Consider the following 20024-nt stretch of genomic DNA (forward strand, 5'->3'; position numbering starts at 1 on the left):
TAAAATATATACACATGTATACGTTAAATATATACGTTTATAGAAGATATATACACATATATACGTACCATTCAATATATAAGTACTACTTTAAATCAAATATACTACAATATATACACACACTATATATATAGTTATATACTAATTTATAAAACATATACACATACATACGTTAAATATATACGTGTATAGAAGATATATACACATATATACGTAGCATTCAATATATACGTACATATATAAAATATATGTACTTCTTTAAATAAAACATATGCTACTTAATATAATAAATTAATAATACTTTATAGTAAATTAGTCTGTTTGTTTATTTAAAAAAAAAAAAAAATTCGATTTTGGGCCGATTAACCGATGGGCCTGAACCGAGCTTGGTCCTGGCCGGGTTAATCGGGCCCAAAATAAAAAATAAACCGATTCAGGACCCGGTACCCTTTAGCCCGTGGGCTGATCAGGTCGGGTCAAATCGGGCCGATCTTTGTAAGTGGGTTGGGCTGTGCCGGGTCGGGCCGGGTCAACTCGACCTGTTTGACAGGTATAATTTTGATCGAGGAGACTCGCGATGGAAAGTCTTTCTCCATTCGGAGTCTAAATGGTTCAAGTTGATCAGGATCAAGATAAAGTATTTAAAGTGTGGATTCAGTGATATGATGCACGAAGCAGATGCGAAAGTAAGACTTGATATCAAATTTGTCGCTAAGAGAAAGATTCATGTATTTTGGGTCTTTAATCTAAAGAAATAGACAAGGAAGATTGATGATGATGCCACTCATCATATTTAATGTGGCATGGCTAAAGTGGAGGTTTATATTTGGAGTCTCGTGATAATAAGGTACCATCTAAATTTAAGAAGAAGTTCAATATAGTGGTGGTTTAACCGGCTTTATTATATGAGATAAAGTGTTGACCAGTCAAAAACTTCCATGTTCAAAAGATGTAAATGACGAAAATAAGGATGTTGAGATGGATGTGTGGACATACTAGAAGTGATGAGATCAAGAATAAGGATATCTAGAGTAAATTGAGAGTCACCTATGTGGTGGACCAGATGAGAAAAAGAAGAATGAGATAGTTTAGTCATTTGGCAGGGAGATATGTGGATGCACTCGTGACAAGGTGTGAGTGATTGAATATAGTGGGGACGAAGAGAGATAAAGTTAGGCTGATGAAATATTGGGGAGAGCTGGTTAGCAGAACATGGTGTATTTTTAGCTTATCGAGGGCATGACCTAAGATAAGAGGTATTGAAAGTTGCGAATAAGGGTAGAAGGTTAGTAAGTAGTTATATATTGTTCTACCATTAGACTATTCTAGTAATTTTTTGTCTGGTGGTAGTTTAGAGCACAAAGCATGTAATAATAGCAGTAGCATATTCTTGTAGTCTTTGGCTTGTGGTATATTGGTGTTACAACTCTTTATATATATTCTCTGCACTGCTTTGCTATTAGTTCTCGTGTTTCTCTTCACCATTGTTATTTCTTTTGATTACTATTGTAATTTGCTTCACTTGAATCAAGGGCCTTTTTGAAATGATCTTTCTACCTTCAGAAGGAAGTGTAAGGTCTAGTGTTACTCTCTTCAGACTCCATTTTATGAGATTTCACAGAGTATGTTGTTGTTTATATTTTGTGAAATTCAATTAATTTACACTGAAGTTTCATTAAGGATCCATTTGGCCATGGTCTTCTTTCATTTTATTCTGAATTTCTTGTTTGGCCATAAAAATACAACTTGAAATTGTATTTAAAATTTTGAAAAACAAAAAACACCAAAAAAGACGTTTTCACTTGTTTTGATTTCATTTTTTTTCACTTTTTAATTAGTTTTAAAAAAAAATTCTAAAGTTTTTTTCCATAAAATAACTCCATTTAAATTATATTACATGCTCAATCATATTTTATGTTTTTTTTAAATATATTTAAATTGTAAATACTAACTTTAAATATTGTGATCAAACATAACTCCAACTTAAAAAATTCTTAATAGAATGTTTTTTTTGTTTTAATTTTCATGATCAAACTTTCCCTATAAGCCCGTTTGAATTAACTTATTTAAGTACTTTTAAGTTAAAAATAACTTTTAACCACTTATGAAATATTTTAATTTTTTTCTAAAAAATTTATAAATATTAAATTTTAAATAAAAATTATTATAACTTGAAAACATAAAATTAAAAATTTTGCTATGAATTGTAATACCCAATCTAATAAGTTTATATAGTTAATTTTCTCATTGAAATTTTCCAAAGAAGCCCAACAGTTCTCTTCTTTTTCATTTTTGCACTCATCTACTTCTGGAAGAAGTTGCCAAAATTTTCACCCCGCTTAAATTTCAATCAGTGTATGATAGTTAGTAGGAGAAATGCTGAGCAATGAAGTTGCAGCACTGCTGCGCAAACGCCGTTATTCTCCTGGAAAACGAAAACCAAAGTTTTTCAAGAAAATAGGTATGTACACCCTTCTGCTCACAATCTTGAAATTGCTCAATTTTCTTAATCCATTTTGTAATTTCTTGAGAATCTTTGTTTGTTCCTCAGTTAAATTGAAATCAAAAAGGAGAAACAAAAAGGCAATGGTAGTTGTTAACGAAGATAAAGAAGAAGAAGAAGAAGAAGAGGAGGAGGAAGGGGTTAGTCCACTTGTGAAGAAGTATTGGTTCCAAAGATATGATCTTTTTTGGAGATATGACCAAGGCATTAAGATGGATGAAGAAGGTTGGTTTTCCGTTACGCCTGAGCAGATTGCCGTCAGGCATGCCCTCCGTTGTGGTGGCGGTGTTGTCATTGATGGTTTTGCTGGAGTTGGTGGCAATGCTATCCAATTTGCAACTATGTATGTACTCTTTCTTGTTTGACTCCCTGACCTAGAGGCAAAACAAGAAATTTTTGACCTTTGTACTGTTGGGTAAACGCGGAATAACAACAAAAGTATTTGTGGCAAAATAATAGGTAAAATAAATGAAAATAATGACACCAAGGATTTTACGTGGAATACCTTGAAAACCACGGGACAATAGTAGCAACTTATATTACTATCATAAAGAATTTTTACACCATAGTCACTATTACAATACTACTACACACTAAAAAGAAATAACCCTCTTCTGACTACACCTTACTAAAATATCACTCACTCTAATTTTTTCTTCACAGACTATTTTTTATCACAATCTATAGAATACCTCAATGCTCTCTAATTGTTTTTCTCTCTATAGCAGAAAAAGAAGAGTATACATATATCATTGATGACATAATAAGAACTTGCAATATTTTCTTCACAGACTATTTTTTATCACAATCTATAGAATACCTCAATGCTCTCTAATTGTTTTTCTCTCTATAGCAGAAAAAGAAGAGTATACATATATCATTGATGACATAATAAGAACTTGCAATATCAAATATTGCAACAGATTGGTTGATATGCTGCCAACCTTTGAAAAACAATAGTTATGCAGATTTTTCTCTTCTCCCAATTTTGACAAAATGATGGCAGAAATGTTTGAATTATTAGCCAATGGAAAACTATTATTTGGGGCTGGACCTCACAAATCTCCTCCTCCAGTCCCATTCATCTAAAGGAGGTATCCTCGTTCTTCTTAGAGAGAGCTCATGCCAACAAATTCTTTGCACAATTCGAACTTGTCTTTTGACACCACCTTTGTTAGCATATACGCAGGATTTTCACTCTTTCTTAACATAGAATGATTCATCCTCCACTTGTTCACGGATCCAATGGTACCTCACATCAATGTGTTTTGTTCTTGCATGGTACATGGAGTTCTTGCTCAAGTCTATTGCACTTTGACTGTCACAATAGATAATATGCTCCATTTGCTGTAATCCAAGTTCTTGAAGGAATCGCCTGAGCCATATCATTTCCTTGCCAGCTTCTGTAGCCGCAATATATTCAGCTTCAGTTGTAGATAGTGCGATGCACTTCTGCAACTTCGACTGCCATGATATAGCTCCTCTTGAAAATGTAAACAAAAATCCAGTAGTAAATTTTCTGTTATCAAGGTCACCCGCCATATCAACATTTGTATAACCTTTCAAGATTGGATTAGATACTCCAAAACACAAACAATCACCTAAGGTTCCTCTTAGGTACCTCAGTATCCATTTGACTGCTTCCCAGTGCACCTTTCCTAGATTTTCAAGAAATCTGCTGACAACACCAACTGCGTGAGCAATATCGGGTCTGGTACACACCATTGCATACATTAAACTTCCGACAATGGAGGAATATGGAACTTTAGCAATGCTCTTTTTTTCATCCTTCGTTGTAGGATACATTTTCCTGCTCAATTTCATATGACCAGCACGGGGTGTGTTAACAACCTTAGCATTCTTCATATTGAAGCGCTCCAGTACACGTTCAATGTACTTCTCCTGCTACAAGTAAAGCTTCTTTTCATCTCTGAGACGAGTAATCCTCATGCCCAATATCTGTTTAGCATGACCCAAGTCTTTCATAGCAAAAAACTTGCATAACAGTTTCTTCAATTCGTCAATCCTGTAAGCATTCTTACCCACAATCAACATATCATCCACATATAGCAAGAGGATGATACAATCATCATTAGATAAACTTTGTGCAAATACACAATGATTTGAAGAAGTCTTCTTGTAACCTTGCTCCCCCATGACAGATTCAAACTTCTTATACCACTGTCTGGGAGCCTACTTCAAGCCATAAAGACTCTTCCTTGAAGCCCTTAGGTTGTTCCATATAAATCTCCTCTTCGAGGTCACCGTGAAGAAAAGTTGTCTTCACATCCATCTGTTCAATCTCTAAATTAAGACTAGCAGCCAAACCAAGAACTGTATGGATGGAGGTCATTTTGACAACAGGAGAAAATATTTCGTCAAAGTCGATACCCTTTCTTTGACCAAATCCTTTGACAACCAATCTGGCTTTGTATCTGGGTTTCAAGCTGTGTTCCTTGAATTTTACTTTGAACACCCACTTATTCTTCAAAGCTCTTATGCCCTTAGGCAATTTCACCAACTCATAAGTGTGGTTCTCATGTAGAGATTTCATCTCATCTTGCATGGCTTCAATCCATTGATCCTTATGTTTATCTTCCATGACCTCTTCATAACATTCAGGTTCTCCCCCATCAGTGAGTAACACATACTCATTAGGAGGATAATGAGAAGAAGGAATACGCTGTCTTGTAGACCTTCTTAGTGGGGCATTTGACTCATCCACAACTTCTTCAACTGGAGCATCATCAACAGCAACATCGTTGTCATTATGAACATCAGCATGTTGATTTTGAACATGATTCTGGGCGTCACGATGATTATCTAGCCCACCAACATCATGCACACTTGTATGAGAAAATTGATTAAGACTAACCTCACTATCAGAACTTGAAGATTCTGGCTTCTCCGCTTTGTCAATATCTTCAATGGTTTGATTCTACATCAAGACAATATCACGACTTCTTACAAGCTTATTCTCAACTGGATCATATAGCCTGTAACCAAACTCATCAAGGCCATAACCAATGAAGATGCACTGCCTTGTCTTTGCATCTAACTTTGACCTCTCATATTTGAGCACATGTACAAAAGCTTTGCAACCAAATACTTTCAAATGGTCATAGGAAACATCTTTCCCATACCAAACTTTATTTGGTACATCACTTTGCAAAGCAACAACAGGAGATAGGTTATAATAACATGTGCAACGGTCAATAAAGCCTCACCCCAAAAGGAGTTTGGCAACTTTACTTCAGAAAGCAAACATCTAACTCCATCAAGGTGCTGTTCATTCTTTCCGCCAAACCATTAAGTTGGGGAGTTTTAGGAGGAGTCTTCTGGTGTCTGATACCTTGTTGCTTGCAGTATTCGTCAAACGGTCCACAATATTCACCCCCGTTATCAGTACGAATACACTTCAACTTCTTCCTTGTTTCTCTTTCAACGGAAGCCTGAAACTGCTTAAAGACACCTAACACTTTTTCGTCTTCAAGACATAGACCCAAAGTTTCCTTAAGCAATCATCAATAAAAGTGACAAAGTAAAGTGCACCACCCACAGTCCTTGTCTTCATTGGACCACATAAATTTGAATGCACCGGCTCAAGCAACTCTGTTTTTTTTGAAGGAGGATGAGATTTGAAAGAAACTCTGTTTTGTTTTCCAGCCAGCCAGCGCTCACATTTTTCTAATTTTGCACTTTCAAAATTTGACATTAATTTCTTCTTTGCCAGAACATTAAGTCCTTTCTTGCTAATGTGGCTAAGCCTCTTGTGCCATAATGTTGAAGAGCTAGTGCTTTCAACTGCATTCACCATGTTAGCACAAGTAGAAACCGTAGTCCAGAATAGACCACGACGTTTGTCTCCACGAGCCACAACCAAAGAACCCTTAATGAGTTTCCATTTTCCACCACTATTGGTACTAACATATCCCTCATCATCCAGCACACCAACAGAAATCAAGTGTAAGCGAACATCGAGTGCATGTTTTACATTGTTTAAAACTAGTTTAGATCCAGTACTAGTTTCCAAACAAATTGTACCGGTGCCAACCACCTTAGAAACAGTCTCATTGCCCATACTCAAGGTTCCAAAGTCACCTGGAGTATAAGATGAGAAAAAATCCTTCCTTGATGTCACATGAGATGCGGCACCAGAATCCACAACCCAGCTTGACTCATCACGAGCAACATTTATTAGATTTGCACCAAGGAAAGTAACAAGATCCTCGGTGGTAAGGGTGGCTACGCAATTTTCATTGTCGTCTTCTTTCTTTTCCTCCTTGTCTCTTTTCTCCTTCTTCAACTTTCGACAAAATTTCTTTGTGTGCCCTTTTAATCCACAATGATGGCACTCAGTATCTTTAAATTTGCCTCTGAATTTTCTTCTATGGTGTTCTCCATTTTGAGCACCGCGATTCTTGCTTCTCCCCCTAGCGCCAGTCACCAAGACATCAGACGAAGAGGAACCTTGAGACTTTCGTCTCATCTCTTCATTAAGAACGCTGCTCTTGGAAAAATCCATAGAGATCACGCCATCGGGAGTAGAATTTGATAATGAAGTTCTAAATGCTTCCCAAGAGTCTGGTAGGGAACCAAGTAGAAGCAAGCCTTGAATTTCTTCATCAAACTTAATGCCCATAGTAAATAACTAGTTCATAATCCCCTGAAAGTTATTCAGGTGATCTGTCATCGGAGAACCATCATGGTATTTTAACCCCAACATTTGTTTTATCAAGAACATTTTATTATTTTCAGTCTTTCGAGCATACAAACTTTCAAGATGCTCCCATAGGGACCGAGCATGTGTCTCTCCAGAAATTTGGTTCAACACATTATCGTCAATCTACTGCATGATAAAACCGCAAACATGTCTGTGCAACAGGTTTCACTCTTCATCGATTTTATTTTCAGGTTTTATAGTGTCAAAGACCGGCTGATATATATTCTTGACATAGAGCAGATTTTTCATTTTTCCTTTCCAAATGACATAATTAACGCCATTTAAAGTAACCATTCTACTTGTGTTGGCTTTCATTGTTTACCACAAAATATAGATATTGCAAACGGTGGCTTTGATACCAGTTTGTTGGGTAAACGCGGAATAGCAACAAAAGTATTTGTCAAAATAATAGGAAAAATAAATGAAAATAATGACATCAAGAATTTTACGTGAAAACCTTTCTAAATAAGGGAAAAACCACGGACCAAGAGTAGCAACTGATATTACTATAGTAAAGAATTTTTACACCGTAGTCACAATTACAATACTCAAAGGGACTGCTACACACTCAAAAGAAATAACCTTCTTTGACTCCCACCTTAATAAAATATCACTCACTCTAATTTTTTCTTCACAGACTATTTTTATCACAATCTATGGAATCTCTCTGTTTTGGTGTACATTAAATGAGTTGAAAGCTCTCCTATTTATAGAAAAAAAGAAGGGTACACATATGTCATTGATGACATAATAAGAACTTGCAATGTCAAATATTGCAACAGATTGGTTGATATGTTGCTGCCAACCTTTGAAAAACAACAGCCATGCAGATTTTTCTCTTTTGCCAATTTTGACAAAATGATGGCAAAAATGTTTGAATTGTTAGCAAATGGAGTATGTTATTATGACAGTCAAAGTGCAATAGACTTGAGCAAGAACTCCATGTACCATGCAAGAACAAAACACATTGATGTGAGGTACCATTGGATCCGTGAACAAGTGGAGAATGAATCATTCTATGTTAAGAAGATTCACACGAGTGAAAATCCTGCTGATATGCTGACAAAGGTGGTGCCGAAAGACAAGTTTGAATTGTGCAAAGAGCTTGTTGGCATGAGCTCTCTCTGAGAAAAACGAGGATACCTCCTTCAGATGAATGGGACTGGAGGGGGAGATTTGTGGGGTCCTACCCTAAATAATGGAGTTTTCCATTGGCTAACAATTTAAACATTTCTGCCATCATTTTGTCAAAATTGGCAGAAGAGAAAAATCTGCATGGCTATTGTTTTTCAAAGGTTGGCAGCATATTAACCAATCTGTTGCAATATTTGACATTACAAGTCCTTATTATGTTATCAATGACATGTGTACTCTTCTTTTTTGCTATAAATAGGAGAGTTTTCAGCTCATTTGATGTACACCAAAACAGAGAGAAAACAATTAGAGAGCATTGAGGTATTCTATAGACTGTGAAGGAAAAATTAGAGTGAGTGATATTTTAGTAAGGTGAGAGTCAAAAGAGGGTTATTTTTTTTGAGTGTTTAGTAGTCACTTTGAGTATTGTAATTGTGACTATGGTGTAAAAATTCTTTACTATAGTAATATTAGTTGCTATTCTTGGTCCGTGGTTTTTTCCTTATTTAGAAGGGTTCCACGTAAAATTCTTGGTGTCATTATTTTCATTTACTTTCCCTTTTATTTTGCCACAAATACTTTTATTGTTATTCCGCATTTACCCAACAAACTGGTACCAGAGCCCACGGGTTGCAATATTTGTATTTTTTGGTAAACAATGGAAGCCAACACAAGTAGAACGGTTACCTTAACTGGCGTTAATTATGCCATTTGAAAGGGAAAAATGGAAGATCTGCTTTATGTCAAGAATTTTTATCAGCCGGTCTTTGACACTATAAAACCTGAAAATAAAATCGATGAAGAGTGGAACTTGTTGCATAGTAGTAATATTAGTTGCTATTCTTGGTTCGTGGTTTTTTCCTTATTTAAAGGGTTTCCACGTAAAATTCTTGGTGTCATTATTTTCTTTGGTGTCATTATTTTCTTTTACTTTCCCTATTATTTTGCCACAAATACTTTTATTGTTATTCCGCATTTACCCAACAAACTGGTATCAGAGCCCACGGTTTGCAATATCTGTATTTTTTGGTAAACAATAGAAGCTAACACAAGTAGAATGGTTACCTTAAATGACGTTAATTATGCCATTTGGAAGGAAAAAATGGAAGATCTGCTTTGTGTCAAGAATTTTTACTAGCCGGTCTTTGACACTATAAAACCTGAAAATAAAATCGATGAAGAGTGGAACCTGTTGCATAGATAGGTTTGCGGTTTTATTAGGCAGTGGGTTGACGATAATGTGTTGAACCATATTTCTGGGGAGACACATGCTCGGTCCCTATGGGAGCATCTTGAAAGTTTGTAAGCTCAAAAAACTGGAAATAACAAGATGTTCTTGATAAAACAAATTGTGGGGTTAAAATACCATGATGGTTCTTCGATGACAGATCACCTGAATAACTTTCAGGGTATTATGAACTAGTTATTTGCTATGGGCATTAAGTTTGATGAAGAAATTCAAGGCTTGCTTCTACTTGGTTCCCTACCAGACTCGTGGGAAACATTTAAAACTACTTTATCAAATTCTGCTCCCGATGGTGTGATCTCTATGGATTTTGCCAAGAGCAACGTTCTTAATGAAGAGATGAGACAAAAGTCTCAAGGATCCTCTTCGTCTAATGTCCTAGTGACTGGCGCTAGGGGGAGAAGCAAGAATCGTGGTGCTCAAAATGGAGAACACCATAGAAGCAAATTCAGAGGAAAATTTAAAGATATTGAGTGCTATCATTGTGGTTTAAAAGGGCACACAAAAAAATTTTGCCGAAAGTTGAAGGAGGAAAAGAAAGAAGACGGCAATGAAAATTGCGTAGCCACTGTTACCACCGAAGATCTTGTTACTGTCCTTGATGCAAATCTAATAAATGTTGCTTGTGATGAGTCAAGCTGGGTTGTGGATTCGGGTGCCGCATCTCATGTGACATCAAGGAAGGATTTTTTCTCATCGTATACTCCAGGTGACTTTAGAACCTTGAGTATGGGAAATGAGACTGTTTCTAATGTGGTTGGTATTGGTACAATTTGTTTGGAAACTAGTACTCGATTTAAACTTGTTTTAAACAATGTAAAACATGCACTCGATGTTCGCTTACACTTGATTTCTGTTGGTGTGCTGGATGATGAGGGATATGTTAGTACCAATGGTGGTGGAAAATGGAAACTCATTAAGGGTTCTTTGGTTGTGGCTCGTGGAGACAAATGTCGTGGTTTATACTGGACTACGGCTTCTACTTGTGCTAACATGGTGAATGCAGTTGAAAGCGCTAGCTCTTCAACATTATGGCACAAGAGGTTTAGCCACATTAGCGAGAAAAGACTTGATGTTCTGGCCAAGAAGAAATTACTATCAGATTTTGAAAGTGCAAAATTAGAAAAATGTGAGCACTGTTTGGCCGAAAAACAAAATAGAGTTTCCTTCAAATCTCATCCTCCTTCAAGAAAGACTGAGTTGCTTGAGCTGGTGCATTCAGATTTATGTGGTCCTATGAAGACAAGGACTTTGGGTGGTGCATTTTACTTTGTCACTTTTATTGATAATTGCTCAAGAAAACTTTGGGTCTATGTCTTGAAGACTAAAGACCAATTGTTGGGTGTCTTTAAGCAATTTCAGGCTTCCGTTGAAAGAGAAACATGGAAGAAGCTGAAGTGTATTTGTACTGATAATGGTGGTGAATATTGTGGACCGTTTGACGAATACTGCAAGCAGCAAGGCATCAGACACCAGAAAACTCCTCCTAAGGCGCCTCAACTTAACGGTTTGGCAGAAAGGATGGACAGTACCTTGATGGAAAGAGTCAGATGTTTGCTTTCTGAAGCAAAGTTGCCGAACTCCTTTTGGGGTGAGGCTTTATTGACCGCTGCACATGTTATTAATCTATCTCTTGCTGTTGCTTTGCAAAGTGATGTACCAAATAAAGTTTGGTATGGAAAAAATGTTTTCTATGACCATTTGGTTGTAAAGCTTTTGTACATGTGCCCAAAGATGAGAGGTCAAAGTTGCCAAGACAAGGCAGTGCATCTTTATTGGTTATGGCCTTGATGAGTTTGGTTACAGGCTATATGATCCAGTTGAGAAGAAGCTTGTAAGAAGTTGTGATATTGTCTTCATGGAAAATCAAACCATTGAAGATATTGACAAAACGAAGAAGCCAGAATCTTCAAGTTCTGATGGTGTGGTTAGTCTTGATCAATTTCCTCGTACAAGTGTGCATGATGTTGGTCGGCTAGATAATCATGGTGACGTCCAGAATCATGTTCAAAATCAATATGATTATGTTGATAATGACAACAATGTTGCTGTTGATGATGCTCCAGTTCAAGAAGCTGTGGATGAGTCAAATGCTCCACTAAGGTCTACAAGACAGTGTATTCCTTCTTCTCATTATTCTCCTAATGAGTATGTGTTACTCACTGACGGGGGAGAACCTGAATGTTATGAGAAGGCCATGGAAGATGAACATAAGGATCAATGGATTGAAGCCATGCAAGATGAGTGAAATCTCTGCATGAGGACCATACTTATGAGTTGGTGAAATTAAGGAAGGGCATGAGAGCTTTGAAGAATAAATGGGTGTTCAAAGTAAAATTTGAAGAACACAGCTTGAAGCCCAAATACAAAGCTAGATTGGTTGTCAAAGGATTTGGTTAAAGAAAGGGTATTGACTTTGACTAAATATTTTCTCCCGTCGTTAAAATGACCTCTATTCGCACAGTTCTTGGTTTGGCTGCTAGTCTTGGTTTAGAGATTGAGCAGATGGATGTGAAGACAGCTTTTCTTCACCGTGACCTCGAAGAGGAGATTTATATGGAACAACTTGAGGGATTCAAGGTAAAAGGTAAAGAAAATTGTGTGTGCAAACTTAAGAAGAGTCTCTATGGCCTGAAACAAGCTCATAGACAGTGGTATAAGAAGTTTGAATCTGTCATGAGGGAGCAAGACTACAAGAAGACTTCGTCAGATCACTGTGTATTTGCACAAAATTTTTCTGATGATGATTTTATCATCCTCTTGCTGTATGTGGATGATATATTGATTGTGGGCAAGAATGCTTCCAGAATTAATGAGTTGAAGAAACAATTATGCAAGTCTTTTGCTATGAAAGACTTGGGTCATGCTAAGTAGATTTTGGGCATGGGGATTACTCGTCTCAGAGATGAAAGGAAGCTTTACTTTTCACAGGAGAAGTACATTGAACGTGTACTGGAGCGCTTCAACATGAAGAATGCTAAGATTGTTAACACACTCGTTGCTGGTCATATGAAGTTGAGCAGGAAAATGTGTCCCACAACAAAGGAGAGCTTCGCTAAAGTTCCATATTCCTTTGTTGTCGGAAGTTTAATGTATGCAATGTTGTGTACCAGACTTGGTATTGCTCTCGCAGTTGGTATTGTCAGCATGTTTCTTGAAAATCCAGGAAAGAAGCATTGGGAAGCAATTAAATGGATATTGAGGTACCTAAGAGGAGCCTCAGGTGATTGTTTGTGTTTTGTAGGATCTGATCCAATCTTGAAAGGGTTATATAAATGCTGATATGGCGGGTGACCTTGATAACAGAAAATCTACTACTGAATTTTTGTTTACATTTTCAGGGGGAGCTATATCATGGCAGTCGAAGTTGTAGATTCGTATAATTCTTCATATACATAATGTAATTTTTCGACTGAGGGGTGGGGGTGGAGACTGGCCTATTTTTCTATTTTTCTTTTGCCTTGGTTGTTAGTTTGTCTTTGGATCAAGACAAAGAACCCTCATTTTGTACATCTAAAATGGAAGAGAGGGCAATGAAATATTTGTATGCCAAACTTGTAGGAATAAACTGAGTGTGGAAATGTATGTAGAGCCTCATCTATATTGTTATCAGAATGGTGTGTGGAATATAAAATTTGCATTTTGCTGCTGTTTGTCAATAAGAATGTCATTTGGTTTTCTGATGTTTCAATCTATATTAGTAGCAGTAGACTGATGTCCATGATCATGTTCATAGGTGTCATCACGTCATTGCTATTGATATTGACCCTAGAAAGATTGCATTGGCTTTCGAAAATGCAAAGATATATGGTGTTGAAGGTCATATTGAATTCATTGTTGGAGACTTTTTCCAACTGGCACCGTCCTTGAAGGTGCATTACCTCTCTCTCTGTCTTGATTGATAGATAGTAGGTGAGTATAACCTCTCTGTTAGTAGCTGTTAATTCTTTATTGAGATGAAGTAAATAGAAGTTATAACCTGGATCCTGTCCAATGCTAGTTTGGTTTATATAAGTGGATCGTGCATTTGTTTTGTTAGATTAACCTTTTATCTCAAGCAGCTTTTACCTTTTAATGTTTTTCACTTTTGATACGAGGTTCTTGCTGCTTCAATTTTATCATAATAGGCAATTAAGATCTTAGAAATGAAGGATATGGGTTTCATGATTTAGCTGATAGCAGCATAAGACACCTGCATTCTACAGTTTGGGAATTGTCAAATGTGAAAGCCTTCAACCATGCACACGAGTGAGTCTGTTTTCATGCTTCAGGCGGTCTTGTATTTAGATCAATAAGCAGTTTTGTTCATTCTTCATAAACATGATGACTACTGATATGGAACTCTTGATTTAGAGATCCAAGTAAGAGCTATTTCTAGTTGGCAGTTGAATCACGGTTTTTTTGGGTATAAATTTGGCTCTGATTAACGAAAATGATAAACACGGCTCAGATTAAGGAATTTTTTTATTTCTTGTATTTTAGATTGTATTTCATCATGTCAAAGCTTTGTTATGTTTGCACCTAGTTTTACAGTTTTGAGAAAACAAAATGATTTAAAGAAATTTATGTCTAGCAAAAAATTCAAATCTTGCGGCAGACAAAAGTCTGGTATTTGGAGAAGGGTAGAGGGGCGGGCCAATTATCCACCGAGTTTTCAAGCGTGTGTCTGTGGCCCTCAGGGATTTTTCGATTATTGAAAAAAGAAATTTTATGTCTAGCAAACTGTCTTCTGGAACACCTTTACCATTTTGACAAAGCTAAATCTCAAGCCATTCTGCAGTGCTCGGCACAACATGGATTTTGGAAATAAATGACAGAGCACTGTGTTTTGTCTTGTGAAGTTATCTATAGTTGTTTCCACGTTATGATATATGGTTTAAGATTCCAGATTTGTCTCTGCAAAAGGTCGTTAACTTCTGTTACTTGAAGGAGCCTAAAGTTCAATGAAGTATTGACACCATCTGCTATTTATTGCTGAAGTCTGGCGCAGCCTTAAGTGGCATATAATAATATGACATTGTATTTATATAGTAGTTGCCTTATTCACGTAGATTTTGAAGGGTAGATAATATCCCGTTTCGTAAGTAGCTGCTAAAACTTCTAAATGCAGAATACTGACCTTCACTAAAGAGCATCAGTTCATCTTCTTAAAGTTTATCTGTTTGCGGATTTTAGACTACTGGATGATAGATTTTACTTCTTACTATGCTATTGTTCCGCTTATGCTGGGAGTAGCATGAAACTAAAGCTTGTTAGATCTTGATGGGTTGGATAACTGCATTGGATCATCGATTATGTGTTTGTATCTTCACCAATCAATATGTTCTCAGCAAATTAAGGGGTTTTTAGATTTCCCAAGGATCACAAAATGAGGCCGTTGCAAGGTTTCTTCAGTATTATATGTCCACAAAATTCATGAAAACAGAAATATAATGCCCTGTTGAGGGACTCCCCCTTAATCCCAGCGATTCTTTCTCAATTTTGTTTTGCTGTTTCTCTTCCTAAATGTTGCTATCATCTCTTTACTAGGGGAATGTAGTATTTCTTTCACCACCATGGGGCGGTCCAGAATACAGGTCAAAGGAATCTTTTACCCTTGACTTGCTGAAGCCAAAAAATGGGTATGTTCTGCATTTGGTAAATTAGTTGTTTCTAGGACTCAGGATTTTGCTGTATGATAATTAAGTTCTTGTGTTATGTTTTAAACCTATCAATCATCATCAGTTAGACTATTTCATAAATGCCATATCTACTCCTTTTTCATTTTTCACTATGTAAATGCTATATATTTTTATTCCTTATGTTCTGCTCTTGTGTAATTCTATCTATATAGTTCAGCTGCATCTTATTTTTGTCTAACAGGATGAGCATGTGTTTTGTTGATGAGACTCTTTAAATTATTTTGTGCAGTTATTCGTTGTTTCAAGTTGCTCAAAGCATAGCGCCAAATGTCATTATGTACTTGCCTCGTAATGTTGACTTACTGCAAGTTGAAGAGCTTTCTTGGTTGTCTTCTCCACCCTTGAAAGTTGAGGTAGTCAGATTCTCTTTGTTGTGCTAGCATTGTCTGTTTAACAGTTTTACTAAAGCTGGCTTCCTTGTTCAGATTGAAGAGAATATGCTTCATGGAAGGTTGAAGAGCATAACAGCTTATTTTGGTGACATTGCATTCTCAGACATCAGCATGTTCTAACTCTAACCGGAGTCTAACAATGTTCCTTGTACTTCCATGTATCTTTTTATCCATCAAAGTGTCTGTCAATAGAAGCATATGTACCGATGAAAACAAAAGTAGAACAGTATGTACATATGAATACTAGTGAGCTCTAGTTGTCCCTGTTACGATGGTTTAACACCGTATATGGCCAAGTGCAAATTGTTGAGCTGATTAATGAAGATGAGACTAGAGATTTTCTGCATGGAAATTCGCTGATTAATGAAGACAAAACTGCAGATTTGCTTTTTCATGATCCAATTTTCATTTTTGATGATATTGAAGTCCATAAAATTATCTTAATTTTTATATTTGGCAAAAAGTTAATTCTTCTATGTAGAAAAAAATGTAGTATATCATAGATCAGTTTGAGACTTGAGAGTGACTTTTTACACCCAGTAAGATGTTCAACTTGTGCATTTGCAAATATCTAACGATGTGTGTATTAATATTAATCTTAAACCAACCAATAAATGTCCATGAATGTCTAGGTATGGGTTGTTAACATGTAATTTTCATCAAGTCTTTAGGACCACCCAAGGAACTAGTTTTCTGACTTCATACTCAGAGGTACTGCAGCCTGCAATGCCAATAACCCCTCACTAAAGAAGGAAAGTGATGTATTAGTTTTGGCAGAAACAAGTTGCAATAATGTTGGGTATCACTTAATAAAATGTAATTTGCAGCAGCCTTGACTAAAGAGCTACCAGGAGCTCCATTTCTCTTTCAGCATTTGATGAGATGAGTAAAATCTCCATACTATGTAACTAAAAGCACTTCAGCAGAGGTAGTTTTCTGTCCGTAGTTTAGGAGAGAATAAAGTAGATGGAATAGGTTACTAGGAAAATATTCCAAAACATTAATGAAGAAAAAGAAGAGAATGTAAGGTAAGTAGTTCTACAATTTAATGTGATAGCTAAGTGCAATAGTTAAGCATTTGTGGCTATTATAGGAAGGGGAAGCTTTAGTACTTGAGACGAGAGAGAGTGTGTGCTGAACTACCAAGGTATGGCAATGAATTAAGAGGGGCAAATAGATTTCACATGGCATTGCATAATCATGATGAATTAATGCAACATGCCAAAAATGTTGTGGCAGATGGCATGCTTCACCGGTAACTAGAGTTTAGGGTTCGAGCCTTGGAAATGAAAGTGTCTTTGAGAGAGAGTATCTTACCACCTAAAGTCGGACTTTGTCTTTGATAGAGAGTATCTTACCACCTTAAGTGGGACTTTTCAACGCAAATTTAAATAAATCAAACCGCAAGGTGTCAAACACTAGGTTAGGTTAACACTCAATGTAGAATAAATTAATGCAGCTAAGAGCCATATTGCATGGACTCTCCAAAACTGCTACGACACTCATGTCGGATCCCCTAAAAATGCACTATTACAAAATTTTCATTATTTCAAGAAGTTAATGACTCCATAAGGACTGGCCTGTTCTTAAACCAAAATATCATCATTGGTAAGTACACAGATATAGTCAAAAGAACCAAAACTTGAACTGATTTGAGATTTGGCAATTTGGTACTGTATCTTGGGCTCCATATAACAGAAACCCCAGTAAAATTTCAATCTCTGACTTTGAAAACTTTAGCTCCTTGTGGACTGACAAGTGACAGCAACAAGAAAAATTCCAACGCTGAAGCCACTGATCAGTTCAGTTGTACTCATGTACTGTATATTTGCTCAAAATCTTGACCTTTCTGTTGCCATCTCTGATTCGTTTGACCATTCAAATTCAAAGCCTACTATATATTCCTCCTACCTCTTTTCTTAATCAGTAATAAATCTGTTTCTACTAACCATATCATAATGTTAAAAGTCATAGCTAAACATGGCTTGAGAATATAGTTGCACAAAAAGTTAAGCTTTATGCACTTGACAATGTAAATATACGATGATGTCATTTATAGGTAGAGGTAAATCCCCCTAATAAATATAGTAACTAACCTGCTACAATAACTTATATTAGGATAACAATATAAAAGCTCTTTACCCTATTAGCTTCATATAGTATATAGCATATAAGTTGAATTTATTTCTAGTACTGTGGAGTATGCAACTCTGTCACTAGCAAGTACTAAAGCCTCCACTGGTTTGCTAAGTCATGATAAAGAGAAGTATTCCTCCTCCTAATTACTCCACTCTCTTCATTCCATTGTTCCCATCTTTCATATAGTACCATATATCTTTGTCCCTACAAGAAATACATATTATTATTTCATACAGAAAGAAAGCTAAGGAAAATCATGAATTACAAGAAATTAGGAGGGTGCAGGAAGATGAGAGGATTTATGTGCCAGCCTGAAGTGTCAACTGCAGTGTGCTTGAGTTGTGATTCAAGGTCAGTTGTCGTGCCTGTGGCGCAGCGTAGAATGTCTATGGAAGAACATGCAAAATTGATCAACAAATGTAGTACTAGGTTAGGGGATGTACCACGTACACTTGACTCTATGCCTATTAGTAGAAGATCAAGAAATGTAGCTGCTGCTGCTGCTGTTGGTTCTTCTGTTTTGACAATTTCTAAGAGAGATCAAGAAAATGGTTCCAAAATTGTTCCTTCACTACCCTTATCAGATAACTCTTTCCAGGTTATAATTTTTTTTTTCAATATGGTCTTAAAAGCATTTTATATTTTCTAATTAAAAGAATATTTAGAGTGTTCACGGTGGTATATATTTATTGATGCAGGTTGTTGTGATGAGAGTGTCACTTCATTGTCAAGGCTGTGCTGGTAAAGTGAAGAAACATCTCTCCAAGATGGAAGGTACATTAACATATTTCTGCTAGCTGTTTTTGCGAGTTCTTTTTCTCTCTCTTTTTTTTTTTTTTTTTTTAATGAGAATCAACTTATAATAGTTGTGTCCACCAAATCGCTTAAACTAAAAATAGCCAGCGGTTGCATATATATGTATACTCCATGCATACCCAGAGTATCATCTATATTTATTGGCTAGAAAAAAATAAAAAGGAAATCCGACCGTCTATTTGTACAAAAATCCCCCTTTTTTTCTCCCCTACTTTATAATTGGACTGCAGAAAATTGGAAAATAGATAAATCAGCTGTAGTTTCATCTTGAGAAGTTTAGCTATCATAACGAAAAAAGAAAATATTTTAAAAAAAAAGAAAAGAAAAAGAACACTGTATTTTTATTATTATTATTTTTTGGTGGGGAGGGGGTTATCAATTATGTCATGAAGAAAGATCACGGGTCAATGAGTGTCCGTAAATTGCTTCAGCTTGATGTACAAGAGAGTTAACATTTCCCATGATACATTTGTCGAAAAAGTTCACAAAATTAGCAGGAGAAATAGTCTTTTTCATGAAGTATCATATTACTCTATTAATATTTTATTCTTCAGTACTTTTCTTTTCTAGGGTAGTTCACCGCTTCATTTGTCAAAATATTTTTTTAATTAAGCGTCTATTAAAAATAACGTTTCTGCTGGGTAGAGTTATGGTATCATGTGTGATCAAACTGAATATGCTGTTCCATCTTACATAAAGCCTAATTGTAATGATTAACGTAGCCAACTCTACTATGTGTAGGATTGAGTACGCAGTTATTGCAATGTTTTTTTTTTTAAATTTTTACTGTTAAAGTATTAATAGTATGAGCTATCATATGCAATAATGATAAACATATATAGTAAATATTAATCCGTCAAAAGATTAAAGTTTCATGATTATAACTTTTGCATGACATTCAAAAATGATCTGCCCAAACCTCAATTATGTGTTTTTGAATTTGCAGGGGTGACATCTTTCAGCATAGAGTTGGATAGGCAAAGGGTAACAGTGATGGGACACGTGTCACCGGTTGGTGTGTTGGAAAGCATATCGAAAGTGAAAAGAGCTGAATTTTGGCCCTAAATAGTTGTTGGGAGAAGAAGCAGCAGAAAAAGAGAGCTGGATTACCTAAAAGTGACCAAACAATATACTAGTGTTGTTTTTGGTTTACATGAACAGGGTATAGAGAGACTTATTAGAGAAGTAGCCAAAAAAGAGACCTTTCTTGGCATTAGCTTTCTATTTAGGTAGAATTCTGTTTTAAATCCCATGGTATGGTCCCCTCCCCTCATTCATCAAATGGGGTTGCTGTTGCAAAATTCTGAAATCTCATCATGTGAACAATGCCAGTACTGATGCTAATAAAATCTCTCTCCCATTTATAGCTTGAGCCTTGTATTTTGGAGTA

At 36.1% G+C, this 20024-nt stretch overlaps 2 protein-coding genes across 2 annotated transcripts; both read left to right on the top strand.

The window, feature by feature from the left end:
• The first annotated feature begins 2229 nt into the window (after window positions 1-2229).
• On the top strand, window positions 2230-16081 carry LOC107840020 (trimethylguanosine synthase). Its single transcript, XM_016683718.2, has 6 exons — window positions 2230-2461; window positions 2552-2846; window positions 13343-13478; window positions 15136-15227; window positions 15517-15640; window positions 15713-16081. The coding sequence occupies exons 1-6, from the start codon at window positions 2377-2379 to the stop codon at window positions 15797-15799; spliced, it is 819 nt and encodes a 272-aa protein (XP_016539204.1). The 5' UTR covers window positions 2230-2376; the 3' UTR covers window positions 15800-16081.
• Window positions 16082-17830: 1749 nt separating this feature from the next.
• On the top strand, window positions 17831-19998 carry LOC107879891 (protein SODIUM POTASSIUM ROOT DEFECTIVE 3). The gene is made up of 3 exons (XM_016726823.2): window positions 17831-18416; window positions 18517-18592; window positions 19581-19998. Exons 1-3 carry the CDS (start codon window positions 18075-18077, stop codon window positions 19697-19699), a joined length of 537 nt encoding a protein of 178 aa, XP_016582309.1. The 5' UTR covers window positions 17831-18074; the 3' UTR covers window positions 19700-19998.
• Window positions 19999-20024: the final 26 nt, after the last annotated feature.

This window comes from Capsicum annuum, chromosome 8 (assembly GCF_002878395.1).
Source record: "Capsicum annuum cultivar UCD-10X-F1 chromosome 8, UCD10Xv1.1, whole genome shotgun sequence".
NCBI lineage: Eukaryota > Viridiplantae > Streptophyta > Magnoliopsida > Solanales > Solanaceae > Capsicum > Capsicum annuum.

What these genes read in the sequence shown, in the direction of transcription:
- LOC107840020 (XM_016683718.2), top strand. Translation starts at nt 2,377, where the DNA reads ATGCTGAGCAATGAAGTTGCAGCACTGCTGCGCAAACGCCGTTATTCT. An exon ending in AACTGGCACCGTCCTTGAAG is followed by an intron (nt 13,479 to 15,135) that starts GTGCATTACCTC and finishes TCTCTTTACTAG; the next exon opens with GGGAATGTAGTATTTCTTTC. An exon ending in CTCCACCCTTGAAAGTTGAG is followed by an intron (nt 15,641 to 15,712) that starts GTAGTCAGATTC and finishes TTCCTTGTTCAG; the next exon opens with ATTGAAGAGAATATGCTTCA.
- LOC107879891 (XM_016726823.2), top strand. Translation starts at nt 18,075, where the DNA reads ATGAATTACAAGAAATTAGGAGGGTGCAGGAAGATGAGAGGATTTATG. An exon ending in TATCAGATAACTCTTTCCAG is followed by an intron (nt 18,417 to 18,516) that starts GTTATAATTTTT and finishes TTATTGATGCAG; the next exon opens with GTTGTTGTGATGAGAGTGTC. An exon ending in ACATCTCTCCAAGATGGAAG is followed by an intron (nt 18,593 to 19,580) that starts GTACATTAACAT and finishes TTGAATTTGCAG; the next exon opens with GGGTGACATCTTTCAGCATA.